At 36.9% G+C, this 14902-nt stretch overlaps 1 protein-coding gene across 2 annotated transcripts in view; it reads left to right on the top strand.

Annotated features, from left to right (window-relative positions):
- Positions 1 to 14902, top strand: part of SLIT2 (slit guidance ligand 2) — a 380303-nt gene that overhangs the window by 338658 nt on the left and 26743 nt on the right. For both annotated transcript variants that reach the window (XM_061192132.1, XM_061192133.1), the window contains one exon: positions 14381 to 14474. In XM_061192132.1, coding sequence (XP_061048115.1) covers positions 14381 to 14474 — 94 coding nt within the window. The remainder of the gene's footprint in view (positions 1 to 14380; positions 14475 to 14902) is intronic.

The following is a 14902-nucleotide window of genomic DNA, read 5'->3' on the forward strand; positions in this document are numbered from 1 at the left end:
TCTTAAACACATGTTTTCTGCATCCTAAAGTGATTCAGTTCGGTGCAACTTTCTCTGAAAAGTATTACAAAGCTTCATTTCCCTGTGTCAGATCTCTTTCTTTGAAACACATCCAAAAAACTCCAAAGCTTATTAGCACAACCACTTATGAGCCAAAACGTGGCATCTATAAAAGCTATCATGTGGGAACCTGCCGTGACTATTTGTCGAGAGCCGTTTGGTGCGCAACAAGAATTGAGACTCTTCTGGTTTTTTCAGTCATATCTACTGCAGGTATCAGTTTGCCTTAATTCGGGCTAAGGATAAACATTGCACTCTATAGAAAGTTCATAGCATACAAAACATGAAGATACTACCACTATAACTTTGGGTTGGGTTTTGTGGGAGGTGAAGAGTTTTGCAAATTGGCATTAGAGCAGATACCTAAACTAGACATATTTATAAATCATCTATTAGCTGTAGCATTTTTGTCCATATGTGAAATGAGCTCATTTACAACATATCAAGCAACCATCTGCAGATTTTGAAATCAGTGGCACATAAATGGCCTTTAATTATAGGAGGGTATAAATTGTACTCCAGAGCTGTATATCGTGGCTGTATTGTTTTTGATTTAAGTTTGGAATCTGATTAATGAGCATGAGATCTTGGAACAGAACCCCTACTGTGCTCAGGGAATATAATAATGTTGTCATTGTTTAAAAATCATTCAAGTTACAAGTTGCTTTTCTGTTTGGAGATTTTTTTTTTACTCTATCTCTGAGGCATTCAGTGAGAAAATGAACTCTTCAGTAGGAACAAATAAGACTTCATAGGAAAAACTTGTAAATTACTATGGTGAAAGTTTTTACATTTGGCACCCATGTTAAGAATCAGGATGGATATGATATGTTAATAGAGAAAATTCAAAGATCTGAAAGCAGTCTGACAGAGAGGTCATGATGTGATGGGCAGGCTGTAAAACATGGCTGCACGTGTTCAAAATAAAATGAACCACTGTTGGGAAATTTATTAAATTTATTTAAGCCCATGTAACCAGAACTTCACAGTAAATAGTTATTGATTTATTAGAGGACAAAACTCTGTCCTTTCCTGCTTCAGAGATGGACAACATAAATTTTAAGGGTCAGTATTGTTTTTCTGTTATGTAACCGTTACTATCCCCTCCCCACTCAAGTCATCCAAACTGTTATTTTCTACCTAATTCAATCCATCATCTGTCCTGTGTATAACATATGACTGTTGATTGCTAGTATTCTTCAGACAAGATTAATTTTTGAGAAGTTTAATTCACTATGATTCTAAATTAAAATCACTATGCTAAGGATTAATAAGACACTGAAATTGCTAAACAAATAATTTAAAAATTCACTCCAGGGTTTTAATAGTAGCTTGAGAGATTGTGTTTTTGGTGATGGTTGGTCATTCTTTTAAAATCATTATTATATCCTTTCTAAAAATAAGGCATTTCTTGAAAGTAAAGTTTTAAAAAATTCCTCAAATTGCACTAGCCCAAAACTTATAAAAGTGAACATTGTAAATATGGCACCCCTGCGATGTTGAAAAACTTGACACCTTTCCTTAAGCTCTGGTATGAATTCAGGTATTGCATTGAAAAATGTGGTTTTGCATGTTTCCTAAGAGCCAGAACCCTGGATCTGCTGTGTCAAGACTATGTTTCTTAATTAACCCTCTTCTCACAGGACCACATACAAAGATGATGCAAACTTGATCACATTTTAACCATGGGGTATTGCTTAATGGGATGGCATACATTCAGTAAATGAAAGTTTCCATACAAGTTGGATGTGTAAAGGCTTAGAATGTATTTTGTGGAAAAAAATTCAGAACATTTTAATTTTTCCATTTTGTACCATTATCTCTTTGTTTTCCAAATCTCCAATGCCCACACACAAACCATTATGTGCACATCTTACAAAGTAAAGCTGCCTGTTGTTAAATCACCGGTTTAGCCACAGATCTCTTGCTGCCTGTGATGGCGTCTGCCTTTTGCCTCATTTTCTCCTTGTTTGTGCGTTTGGCCCGGCTGTAGGTAAGAAATCTAAGCCTTGCTTCAGTTTGCTCTCTCACCCTGGGCTTCTCTGTTGTTAATGCTGTGCTTTGGCTTCCTGTGCTCCGCTGTGTACTGCAATGTAAAACGTCTTTTGTCTTTTCTGTCTTTGTTGCTGCCAGCTGCTAATCTGAATGAGGTGGAAAAAGGTTAGTTGCCTTTTAAGTCTATTATTTTATTTTAGTTTCCCTCTTTCTTTCAAAGCTACATAGATTTCATGGTGTGTACATGGTAAAAGGAATGTTGACAAAAATGAAATCTGAGATCGATATGTCAAATCAGTCTTCAGATCCTTGATATGTAGATAGCTACGCCAAACAGTATAAAGAGGGTATCTGAAATGCACTTTACCAATTTCTGGAAGACTGTGAAAGCAATTCTCTGAGTGGGCAGAAGAAGTGGCTAAAAATAAAGACTAACGCTTTCTAGTTTCTACTTGTCTGTATGCTTTTCCTTTTTTAAAGATATCCCAAACATGTATTATTTTTATCATGAAAAACATAAGTCATTTAGTACAGTACATAGGCTGTAGCTAGAAAAAATTTTAAGTAGTGAGAATTTTCCCATAACTTTAAATTAATATCTTTAGTAATTTGAAACATGAAAAATATTAAAAGATATATACATTTATTAAAACATTTTATAAAATAAAAATTACAAAGCCCAAGAGGTTGATTTATAAAATGACATTGTCAAACTCATAGAATGTCACGAGTACTAGGCAGTGTTTTTAAAGCATAAAAAGAGCCATAGCTAATCATTGACACTTTATGGTCTGCATGGCTTTCCAGATACATCAGGACCCAGGAAGGGAAGTCCTGTAGTGCTCAGGGTGATCAGCACGTCTGGGGAATCATCATGAAATCTTTGTTAAATTTTTATCTTAAAGATTCGGAATTATACCTAATAACATTGTATTTTCACTCAGCTTACCAAGAGCCTTTAAGTGCCAGGTACAGGCACAGCATCCTGAAAGGGTGCTTGTCTTGACAGTTCCAGTTGTATGTAAGGCATTAGCAGTATGATTATAGGGCTAACATGGACTATATTGTATAGCAGCAGCTCTGTCTCCTCTTGCTAAGGACTTCATTTTTTTTTTTTTTTCTGTTGCATTGTTAAGATGATTTACTGTGTTTAGTCACTTACACTTACTATGTGCAGAGTTAAGTTAAAAAACATGAAAAAAAGTTGTTTCCTATTTGGGAATGTAAAAAATATAGCCTGTACGTTCTCTGTGGATTAATGCATCCAATACCATCCTTGGTAAAATGTCATCTTTTCTTTTTTACAAGTACTAAAACAGTTGGTGGTCTGGGGCAGAGATGTCTAAGGTCCGATTCTATCTCAGAAAACACAATGGCAATTATTCTGTCACAGGAAAGTGTCCTTAAATAGTTATATATACTCTCAGGAGCAAGTTTGGCAGTATGATATTGTTTTACATCACCACATGGTTTCATGTGTTGACTAAATCTCATACTTATCTTTATAAAAGATGTCTCTTATTTTCAATAATCTGCTTTAAAAAGCAGTCAAACCATTTTCTATTATTTGAATCCAAAACATAACTAGAAATGAAATTTCAACTTCTTTATAGCACCCAGCGTAATTTTCTTAAATAAAAAGAAACTCTGTTATTAGCTGACATATTGTTAATTTAAACAGAACTCTGTAGATATGAGCAATAAGGACTTGAGCAATAACTTGTATAAAACAGTGACAAAGTACTTACCCAAGGATACATACCTTGCAAGTAGGGGTCTAGATGCAAACCAGTGTCTAACTGGCCCCAAGGCCTGCACTGTAATTTGGAGGCCTTCCCCCAGAACCAGTCCCTTCTTATTTGCTGCCATCTTCCAGACTTGGCATCTTTTCACATCCACAGTGGCTCTGACTAATCCTTTGTGCCAAATAAGCTTTTCTTCTGCTGTCTCTTCAGCTGGCTATAAGTAATTGACCCTTAGGTGTATTTGAAAAGAAAACAAAATTCAGGTGCAGACAGGCAATCTGCTTTATCTACACATGAAAAAAAGAAAGTGCCTAATCAGTGTCTGTACAATTAATTAATTCATTCCCCTGATGACTAGGCTACCTTCCATCACATAGGGCAGGTGGGATACTGATGAATTTATGAAGCGAACGGGAAAAGCTAAAATTTCTCATCTTGGCACTAAAATTTATCAACTCTGGGGCCTGTCACAGTCTAATGACATCTGTCCCACCTCGTTTAGATGTTTGAGAATAACATGGAAGAATGTATAAGAAAACACTTGAAAATGTTAGATGTCTATACTCCAGAAGTATCAAGGGCTGCCAGAGAGGACAAATTTAAGTTTTGGATCATTTAGTTCCAACCATCCTCACTACAGTGACATGGTGTAGATGGTTTGATGTCATTCCTAATGACGGAAGAATTCTTACGGAATTTTGATAAAGAAAATTCTACCTAAAGTAAGTTGTATGTGTGAAGGAAATTCCTCCACCCCCATAGTCTTCAGTCTTTTTTCAGTAAAAAGACAGTTTTACTGTCTTTTTAAAAATTATTATTTTGTCATTTTATTTGCCATGCTCACTTGCAATTGAAAGGCTTTATTTGAGAATAAGTCTGGTTTTCTTTACCCTCTTATTCTACCTTGAAGTGTAAGGAAATACTGAATACTGAAGAACTCTTGAATTTGACTGTATTTTTTTAGGTTTTTTGTATATTTTTGGATTGTCATGATCTCTTAATAACAGTGACTCCTTCTCTCATTAATTGTGCCTCAAGCTGTGTAAGGTCTTTTTTGTCAAAGTCAATATATTTGCACTCATACTTGCAGTCTTTTTTAACTAGAGAGAGGACTTTGGCAGCCTAATTATATTTTGTGGTTTGCATTCACGTTCCAACCTCTCAAAGCCTTCTTAAATGCATTTGAATCTCAGAAAACATTTTAAAGATCCTATTTGCTCTTTAGTTAATAGGCAGGGCCCAGTGAGTTCAGAACAACCGTTTAGCTTAACCAAGGCTTATTCAATCTAATTTGGATTTATTTATTTTGAAACGAAGTTAAATATTTTTGTAGTTTCAGTAGCTGTTGGAATTGGCTACATTATTTAGCCATAATGTTCCAATGAGGAAGTACTGAAAAACACTTCCTTTTTTGTTTATTTATTTGGAGAGGTAAGTTTTTCCATTTTAAAAATTCAAAAGATATTTACTGAGAAAATACCTTATTCAGAATACTGTGCTCAGAATTGAAAGTGATATGAAAATACATAAAACATTACCCTCGTCTACCAGGCAGACTCTTTGGTTTGATTCTTCATTGCAAGTTCAGATTAGGTCAGTTATTTCACCAGTACAAAGCCATCACTTCTCATATTCCAAGAAAGTTAACAGCAAAGTATAGCTTCTTGACTAGTTTTTAAATAAAGAGAAAGAATTGTTTCTGAACACAAAGACTAATTAAACTTTCAGGCAGACAAGCATTATGGAGCAACCCATTTCATGTCATTTAGAACAAAAGTGAGATTATACAATGATTTTCTTTTCTGAAACATCAATATCCACGTTTATAGCATATTTCCTTGAGCCTTCCTGTTTTGAATTATGATAAACTTTATCTCATGAGGTTATACTTTGGCTTTGTCCGCTTATGCGTGTGTCCCATTTTGCATACCCTTTGCACCAAGAGGACATTTATCAGTGGCTAATATATCTTCAAAAATTCATGGCTCCTCACGATCAATTCCCTATATTTCTATACTAACAATTGGATTTAATTAAGCTTAGAGAAGCGGGTATTATCTGGATAGTTATTGATCATATTATGAAGCAATTAACTATTGCTAATTGATAGAACAAGTTTCAGGATAATAAACACAAATAAGAAAGCATCAGATTATTATTAAAAGGAACCTTTAGGAAGAGTTAGCTCTTTTATAAAAATAAGAAACAGAAACACACTGTTCATAAGTAATCCTTTACTTACTGATGAAATAAATTCAATTATTACTATCACTACTGATAAGGATACTAAATATTCAGATTGGAGACTGGGCATCTGCTCACGTTGATGTGCTCTGGTGCCTGGGATTATAATGTTGAGCAGAGTAGGTAACAAATAGGGCTAGCCTGGTTCAGCAAAAGAGGAGAAAACAGAAATATTTTTCCTTCAGGTCCAATTCAGTTAACCTGTTCTGGAATGACTCCCATAATCCCATCAGCTGTGTCCACCCTCTAATACAGTTCATCCGTCTCCCTGCGACATTGCAAGGTCTGTGAGAGGAGAGAGAATGCTATTCTTTACATGAATAAAGAGCAAATGGGAAATGTACAATTTTTTTTAGGAATTGTATGGAATTTTTCAAATTATGTAATGAGAAACATTCAGGTCCATTTATCTTAATCTTTCTCAGACATGCCATTTACACTCACACTTCCTCTTGATTCCCGAGTTCATCCTCTCTGTTTCTGATTGGGATAGTCATCATTTGGCAGACAAGATTGTCAGGATATCTGAGTCAATAGGCTACCCCTCAAGTTCAGCCTACAGGGGCATACGTGAGGGTGGGATCTCAAAACACAAATCTGCTACCAGTATTCCTTATTCTCTCTTCTTCCTTAAATTACCCCTTATGCCATCTGAGTCTCCTTCATTAGCAATTTATAAAGTATTTTCCTTTGAAAAGCAATCAAATAAGTGTTTTCACATTTTTCAACAGCCATCGAGTATCTAATTTGTGCCAGATAATTTGCTAGCAAATGCAATGGCAATGAAGATAAACAAAACTATAAATAAAGGTATCTATCCCTTGCCCTCAAGTAGTGTACTTTTAAGAAATTAAATCTCAATTTATTTCCAATAGGTTGCTTTTTTTGATACCTTCCCTCTCTGTGCCAATTCAAATAGAGTAAAATTAGTACCATTTTTCCAGGTTTTTCTTGAGTGAAGCAAGAGCTCAAAATGCAAATATTTGAAGAATGATGCATTTGACCCTCCAAAACTCTGTGTCCTGGGGATGCTGTCAGGAATTCAACCAGACTTCCTCCCTTGTTATAAGTGTATTTGAAAATGTCATAACAGATTAAATATAACACTAGAATGCTGGTTCAGTTATTCAGATTGCTGTCATGAGTTCCCTTTCCATTATTATCAACAGTAATGATCCTTTCATATTAAAAAAGAAACTAGTTTGATACAGTTTATGAATAATAACGAGAACAGGCTTCAGTGTCAGCCCTGGAATCCTCCCCACCCCCTTCATACATCCGTGGTCCCCAGAATGGACTCTGAGATTATTTCTGTTTCAGAGAAAAAAGAAACTAATCTGGTTACATTAGCAAAATCTAGTGAGAGTTAAGTGTTCCCATAATGCCATGAACCTATATCTAAAATTGTTTGTGTTTGTAAATATGGCCAACTTGAATTTACAGGGCTAACTTTGGGAAAAATATAAATGAGATACTTATTAATTCAAGCCCACCCTTTCTTATTGCTCTATTAGTGAAAAAAGTGAATATTTTAAACAGAGTAGTTTGAGTTAGAAAATTCCTGAAATCCTGATCTAGGGACAAGATGACCAACCTTTTCTCTGCTAAGCAGGCTTTGAGAACTGAATAAGCCTCAGCAAGACATGCTGTTGCCCAGATTTCTTGGTAGATAGAAAACAACTAGTTGTCCATCCAATAACTCTTCAAAAATGTCTTCTCTCTAAATAGCACAGTTTACCTTGCCAAGAGAAGAAGTCTCTTTAAGGGTAATAATGAACTTTGCATCTGTGTAGTCTAGTTTTCAATTATAAATAAAATAACAATAAATATCATTCAGCCAGTTTGTAGGCCACGATGCTGTCCATATTCCAATCACTAAATGAAACTTAAGGGATACTGGAAAATTAAGCATCTTACGTCTCTAATTTTTCCACATTTTAACTTCTCCAGAGTAAGGATTTTGTCATGAACATCCTTTTATCCTTTGCTGGGTCTAGCTCAAAATATTTTCCCCCCAACATTTTTTTATGAAAATTATTAAACTAAAGCAGGTTTGAATTTTGGTCAATTAAAAAGTCTCACTCCAGAGTACATGTAAATTAATCCTACTATATGTGGTTAATTTCCTCTTACACTATTCTTAACTAGTTTCAGGAAACATTTAATATTAGCTCGTGGATTATATAATATCTTCATTATTCATTGATTTGTCAAAGAATCACTATAGCTAAGCATTTTCAACAATGCCATAAGTTAAACCAGTATATTTTAAGGAAAAGCATGTTTAAAAAATTTGAGTGTCTGTGTAGAAAATGTAAATCATTTTTAGTGACAAGACTCAACTCAGGTGTCATCCACTTACCATGAGCTTTGATGTCTTTGACATAATTTAAATTAATCACTTTCAAGATTATTACTTTATAGTGATAATAGAGATGTTGGTAGTTATTTTTACTTGCAGCTATCATTCAAAGTTCAAGTCAGTCTCCAGATTTATTGTAAAGTAGATGAAACAGACATTGGACTCACTTTTCTCCCCCTCTACAAGACACAGTAGTTTTTGATTCTCTTGCCTTTGCCACCTTCAATGCCCTAAGAGGAGGAGGATCTTCATTACTGTTTGGGTAGCCTGTCCTGCAAACCTTACCTGTTAACACCAACGCCTCTTGGAGAGAGGGCCAAGGGCTGATTGGTCCAAGTCAACCAAGACTCACAGTGCTTTGCAGAGAGGCATCTAGCCCTGGCAGCAAATGTAGGGCTAAACTATGCTGATATGCTCTGTTCAAACCTTGACTCTTTTGAAGTGCAAAGGTCATGGTTAGGGGCCACTTCCTCTCCTCGTGCATCGCTTATTAAAGACTCTGTTGGAGAAGCTTAAAGAAAATTTCAGGCATGGGTGAGGACAGCCACATGGAATGAAGTAAGAAAGGAAAGAGACCGAAGGAAGGGAGGGAAGGAGAGAGGGAAAGAAAGAAGGAGAAGAAGAGAGAGAGAAAAGAGAAGAAAAGAAATAGCATAATTTGAAAGTTTTATTCCCCACTATAAACCTCCAATAATTTAGAATTTACCACCTATATGGGTTCGCTAGTGTTATTATAACACAGTACCACAAACAGGGTGGCTTAAATAACAGAAATTTATCGTCTCACAGTTCTGGAGGTTAGAAGTCCAAAATCAAGGTGTCAGCAGTGTTAGTTCCTTTTGAGGGCTGTGAGAGAAGGACCTGTTGCAGACTTCTCTAGTTGGCTTGTTGATGGTCGTCTTCCCTCTCTGTCTCTTCATGTGGGCTGCCCTCTATGCCAGATTTCCTCGTCCTGTGAGAACATTAGCCATACCAGATTAGGGCCCACCCTAAGGACCTCATTTTAACTTGATTACTTCTATAAAAACCCTATCTCCAAATAAGGTCACATTCTGAGGTACTGGAGGACTACAACATATTTTTTGAGGGGGGCGGGGTGCGTGGGGAGACACAGTTCAACCCGTGACACCACATCCTTATTTTTCAAACTCTTGATTTTTGCCCCAGAAAACCTGGTCTTTTCAGTGTTCTCTATGTCACTGAAAGGTACTTCCAAATACTCATACCAGAAATCTAGAAGTCCCAGACAGCTTCCTCTCTCCCCTACCCTAACCCAATCCATGACAAATTCCCATTTATTTTGCTTCTAAACATCCAGGCCATCCATATCTCCTCTACCACCACCTGAGTACAAGCTAAGTTATGACTCATATCCATTTGTATTTGTCTCGGTGCTATCCATCCTCCTCTAGAGCCCAAATGTTCTTTTCAAAGTGTGCATGTCATCTGGCCATCCTCTATCCTAAAACCCTTCAATGGCACCCACTGTTCATTAAATAAAGACATTCTGCCATGTGGCCCCTGTCAACCTCTGTGGCCTTCTCTGTCACCACGCTCTCCTGGGCTCACTCCCAGTCTCTCAGAGCTCATATTTGCCATGTCACCTCCTGCACAGAGCCACTGCCAAGGCTCTTTATCGCCCCCCTTCACCTGCAATCCAAGTCCTACTTCTTCAGAAAAAATTCCCTCACCATCAGTCCCCCTTCTAGAGCATCAGGACATTTTTTAGCATTCATCACTCAGGCAATTTTACAGTTACTTGTGAGGTTAATGGATCAATATCTTTCTCCTCCTCCCCCCCTCATGTATAAGCTCCATGAGAACAGGGATATCGTTTTTTGTTATTCACCATTATACTCCTAGCGTTAACATAAGTCCTCTTACCCAGTTTGCACTCAAAATATATGGCAATGTTAAAAATCTGGTGGTTTGCTACCAGAATTATTTGAAAACATCCATAGGCAGATCTCGCCATAGGTATCAGGGAAGAAGCTTGTGGAATAGTTCTAAAATGATTTCAGTAAGTGCAGTAATAAGGAATGCAAACAAAAAGATAATTTTAGATACCAGAAGTACAAATGAAGACTAAGGAAGGACCCCTTGTGTATAATAAGGAAAGAACATTAAAGTTAGGTGCACGGATCTAAAATGAAGCAGGAAGCAAGGCCAACTCCAGGTACTATTTCCCGTAAGGACCATCAAGTGCACTGAGATTTCTGCCTCATTGCAATAATATTCACAGTATTGGTACCTCAGTGGGATTGGGGCACCTGCTGACACTGTTTTTACCACTGAATACAATAATGATGTTCTGTTCAGTTAAAGCATAATGCTCTCTCTGCTAACTTGCTTATCTGCATTATTCATCTCTTCAGAAGCATTTTGCCTTTTTTTAAAAAAAAAAAGAAAGGTTTTTATAGCCACAGTTGACCTTGCCCAACTTCAATTCCAGAACCTCGTTTTACTCATGAAGAATTGGGGACCAGAACAATAAAATAGTTCATTTTTCTGCAACCAGTCCACTGTTTTATATTGAATAAGTTGCAGAAGGCCATCCCAAGCAATAACTCAGCAACCCAAATGTCATTTCACCCAATTAAGAGTAGTTTCTCCCTAGGATCTCTTTATGCTGGTTCACTCTTCACTCCAAAGAGAGCATTAACTCTGTTGATCCAGCTTTTACTGCCCCACCCACAAGGTGACCGTAGCATTTGTCATCCAAATCAGGGCATCTGTGTGAGTGTGTGGGGACACTATTGAAGATTACCCTGGGATGGCAAGTATAAACCTGAGTAAGCCAGGATGTATGGTCATATCACCGCTACATCAGATTCTTCAGAAAGACCACATTTACAGATGTTCAGTAAGCAGTGAATTACATCTTCTCCTGGACTCCGAGGAATCATGCCCTTTTAGGGAAGAGGGCGTCACTCCTGCCTTACTCCCTCACAGCTCTTACTAGTGTAACTGTAGAACTTGTGCATTTCCATCCCACTCTCTGCCATACTTGCCTGACAGACACAATCAGGAAGAAGTGATCTAAAAACTAAACATCACTTCCTTACAAAAAAAAAAAAAAAGATGCCTCTGTTTAGGACATGTGTTTTTTCTTCACAAGTTGTAGTCGATCATTCACTAACCTCTGTTATCCTAAAGAGGTAACGGTATGCTCCCTGGCTGACCCCTCTAATTCTTCTCCAAAACACAGACAACCAATACACACACACACACACACACACACACACACACACCTTTAACTTCTCATCAACAAAAAAGCTGAAAACTAGAAGCACAAGGAAAATTAATTTGCTCGTCTGATCAAAAGTGAAATCACAAATGCCAGGCAAACATTGTGTTCCAAGCTATTGCTTTATCATTGGGGACTTTTAAGGGTCCAGGCTGAAAGCAAATGAATAGGATTCCCTGGGATTCTGTGGAGTGGGTTGGAGCCAAATTATGAAGCCAATGTTTGTCTAGACTCCCATCTCTTGAGGGGCTCATGGGCGCTGAAATTTAACCTGTGTTCAACCACATTGCCCTTAACCACTCCAATGGGCTGACTTACCTTTCCTGATGCCATATGAAAAATATAAATACCTGCTTATAAGTTAATAGAGTACAGCACTATGTGTAATAGAATAAAGAACATTTCCGTCTTTCCGTCCATCCTGTCACATCACACGCTTTATCATTTCAGGAGGCAAAAATGAAACAAGTTGAATATAGGTCAACAAGATGGAGTTCTTGCCTTAAAAAGCATAAATTTTTCTTTCAGGAACTATTATTTTAGTATGTCACCATACCATACTCTAGGGAGATATAAAGACAAATATTCTAAGCATACTGCTCTCATCATATAGTAAATCCTTATGAACTATGGTTTAGATTGTCTTAATTGGATTGGATTGGATTGGATTAGATCAAAATGAATAAGAAGTAAAGCATCCCCCCCCCCTTTCATATCATTTTTAAAATGATTTCTTATTTGGGTATAAAGTGAAGAATACATAGAATGATATTTAAACTGCCTTGGATATAGACTACTATAAACAGCCTTTATCCAACCAGGTAGATTTGATTAGAAAACTGAAAGTGATTTCATCATGATAGGCTGACAAATTACAATGAATACATTCTATCAAGGTGTATTACTTAAAGTAACAATAATTGAATGTAAGATGCTTTAAGTAAACCCTGTTTAAAAATAGCTCATTAGGTATATGTTGATAAAAACTTTTTATATCACAGATTTACAGATACAGAAATGCTTCTTATAAAAGAAATAAATGAGACTTTTAGTACAATTAGTTCTCTTTAAGAGACAGAAAAAAACCTAACTTATCATACACCACATTGATGTAATACCTAGCTTAGTACATTTATATATTTAAATCACTGAAAAAGATCCTTGAAGTGTAAATGATTTGCCACATTTAGTTGTTAAGCAATTATTTCTACCAGTTAGCAAAGTATTACCTTAAAAGGACAGTCTTATAACAAAGAGATTTGCTGCAGACTCCTGATTTTTTAACCTATGTTGCTTTAAATCCACACACTTTGAACAAAGTTCTAATAGTCTCTTGGAAATGAACAACAGCTGCATATAGATGTATCACTTTATTCATTCATTTATTGCATATAAAATAATTAAAAACTAATTTAAAGGTAAGGTAGAAAAGGAGAGAACTTTTTAATTTTACATCTTTCCGGTCACCTTAAAATCTCACACAATGATTGGGAAAGTGTTCTCACCGAAAATCATATTTGGCATAATGTACCTAAAAATAAAATATAACCATGTTATTTATAAATGAAGAAATTTCCTAACAGATAATTGGACATGCAATTCAACAAAGTGTGTCTAGAATCTTCATGGTTATGCTTGTAGCTCTCATTTATGGATGACAATTATTCTTTAGAAGCTAGCTGATAGAAAGAAGTGTACGTTCTTTATCTAGATTGATTCTCCTTTTGCTTTTTTCTATCGTGACGGATGTAGCTGAGGAGTATACTATTGAGCTGTTGCAATAAGTCATAAAAGGGAAACAGTCTTTTTCTTCTAGACTTATAAAACCTTGGAGACTGTGAAGATTTGAGGATTATCTTTTCAAACATAAAACAACAGAATAAGCCAGACGTAAAGGGGTACATACCAAATGATTCTATTTATGTCAAGTTCAAAAACAGGTCCAGGGCTTCCCTGGTGGTGCAGTGGTTGAGAATCCACCTGCCAATGCAGGGAACACGGGTTCGAGCCCTGGTCTGGGAAGATCCCACATGCCGCGGAGCAACTAGGCCCGTGAGCCACAATTACTGAGCCTGCGCGTCTGGAACCTGTGCTCTGCAACAAGAGAGGCCGCGATAGTGAGAGGCCTGCACACCGCGATGAAGAGTGGCCCCCGCTCGCCGCAACTAGAGAAAGCCCTCGCACAGAAACGAAGACCCAACACAGCCATAAATAAATAAATTTTAAAAATTAAAAAAAAAAACAGGTGCAAATAATCTGTGGTCCTGTCAGGGTAGTGGTTACTTACCCTTGGGGTTGGGCCTCTGGAGTGATGGTCAATGGTGTGTTTTGGGATATGGATGCTGGTTACATGAGTGAGTTCAGTTTGTGACTATTTATTAGCTATTCATTTATCTTATGGATATATGTTATATCTCAGTAAAAAGTCCAAAATTTTAAAATAATAATAATAAAAGAATAAAAACGAAAAGCATTCAGATTTCCTTCTCCAATAGTACATTCTAAAGGGGCTCCTATTAGTCACAGATAACAATAGCTGTGTTGTCCCAAATCATAAGACTATTTAGCAGCAGAACCAGCATTTCAGATCTTCTGCTTCCATGTCTTGTGATTTTTTATTTTTTCCTATCACAAGCTATGCTTACCTCTCAGACCCATGACACAGCCTGCTGGCAGGAAACCTGTTAACCTTTGTCTATGACCTAACACCGTTTGCCATGTTAACAGGTGAGTTGTGTGAGGAGAAGCTGGACTTCTGTGCCCAGGACCTGAACCCCTGCCAACACGACTCCAAGTGCATCCTGACGCCAAAGGGATTCAAGTAAGTCCGAGGCTGCTTTGGGGCTCACAATCGGGGGAGGAGGGCCTTTCTTTAAGGAACCCTCATCTTTCAGGACCTAGCTTCACACCTTTGCTCAGGACTTAGAGGACATACTCTCCAGTGTCAATGGAATTTTTATAAATGTTTATCTACAGCATGGACCTTTTTTGGTACACCAAAGAAAAGAAAATGTTTCCTTTTGTTTTGTGGCTTTTCCTGGGAAGTCATGTATGAAATAAAATAGCCTTGGCTATTTTTAATTAAATTTATTTGGAGGCCAAATAAATTCATAATATCTACTAGGAACTTTATTATCTGAATGGAAGTCTGTGGTAAAATAGGGAGTTTAATTTAATGTAACTGAAAATGTTTTGTTATGCAGCAATACTTTACCCAAGAGGAGGAAGACAGAGTGACCATATGTCCCA

Source organism: Eubalaena glacialis, chromosome 5, assembly GCF_028564815.1.
Source record: "Eubalaena glacialis isolate mEubGla1 chromosome 5, mEubGla1.1.hap2.+ XY, whole genome shotgun sequence".
NCBI classification, from domain to species: Eukaryota; Metazoa; Chordata; class Mammalia; order Artiodactyla; family Balaenidae; genus Eubalaena; species Eubalaena glacialis.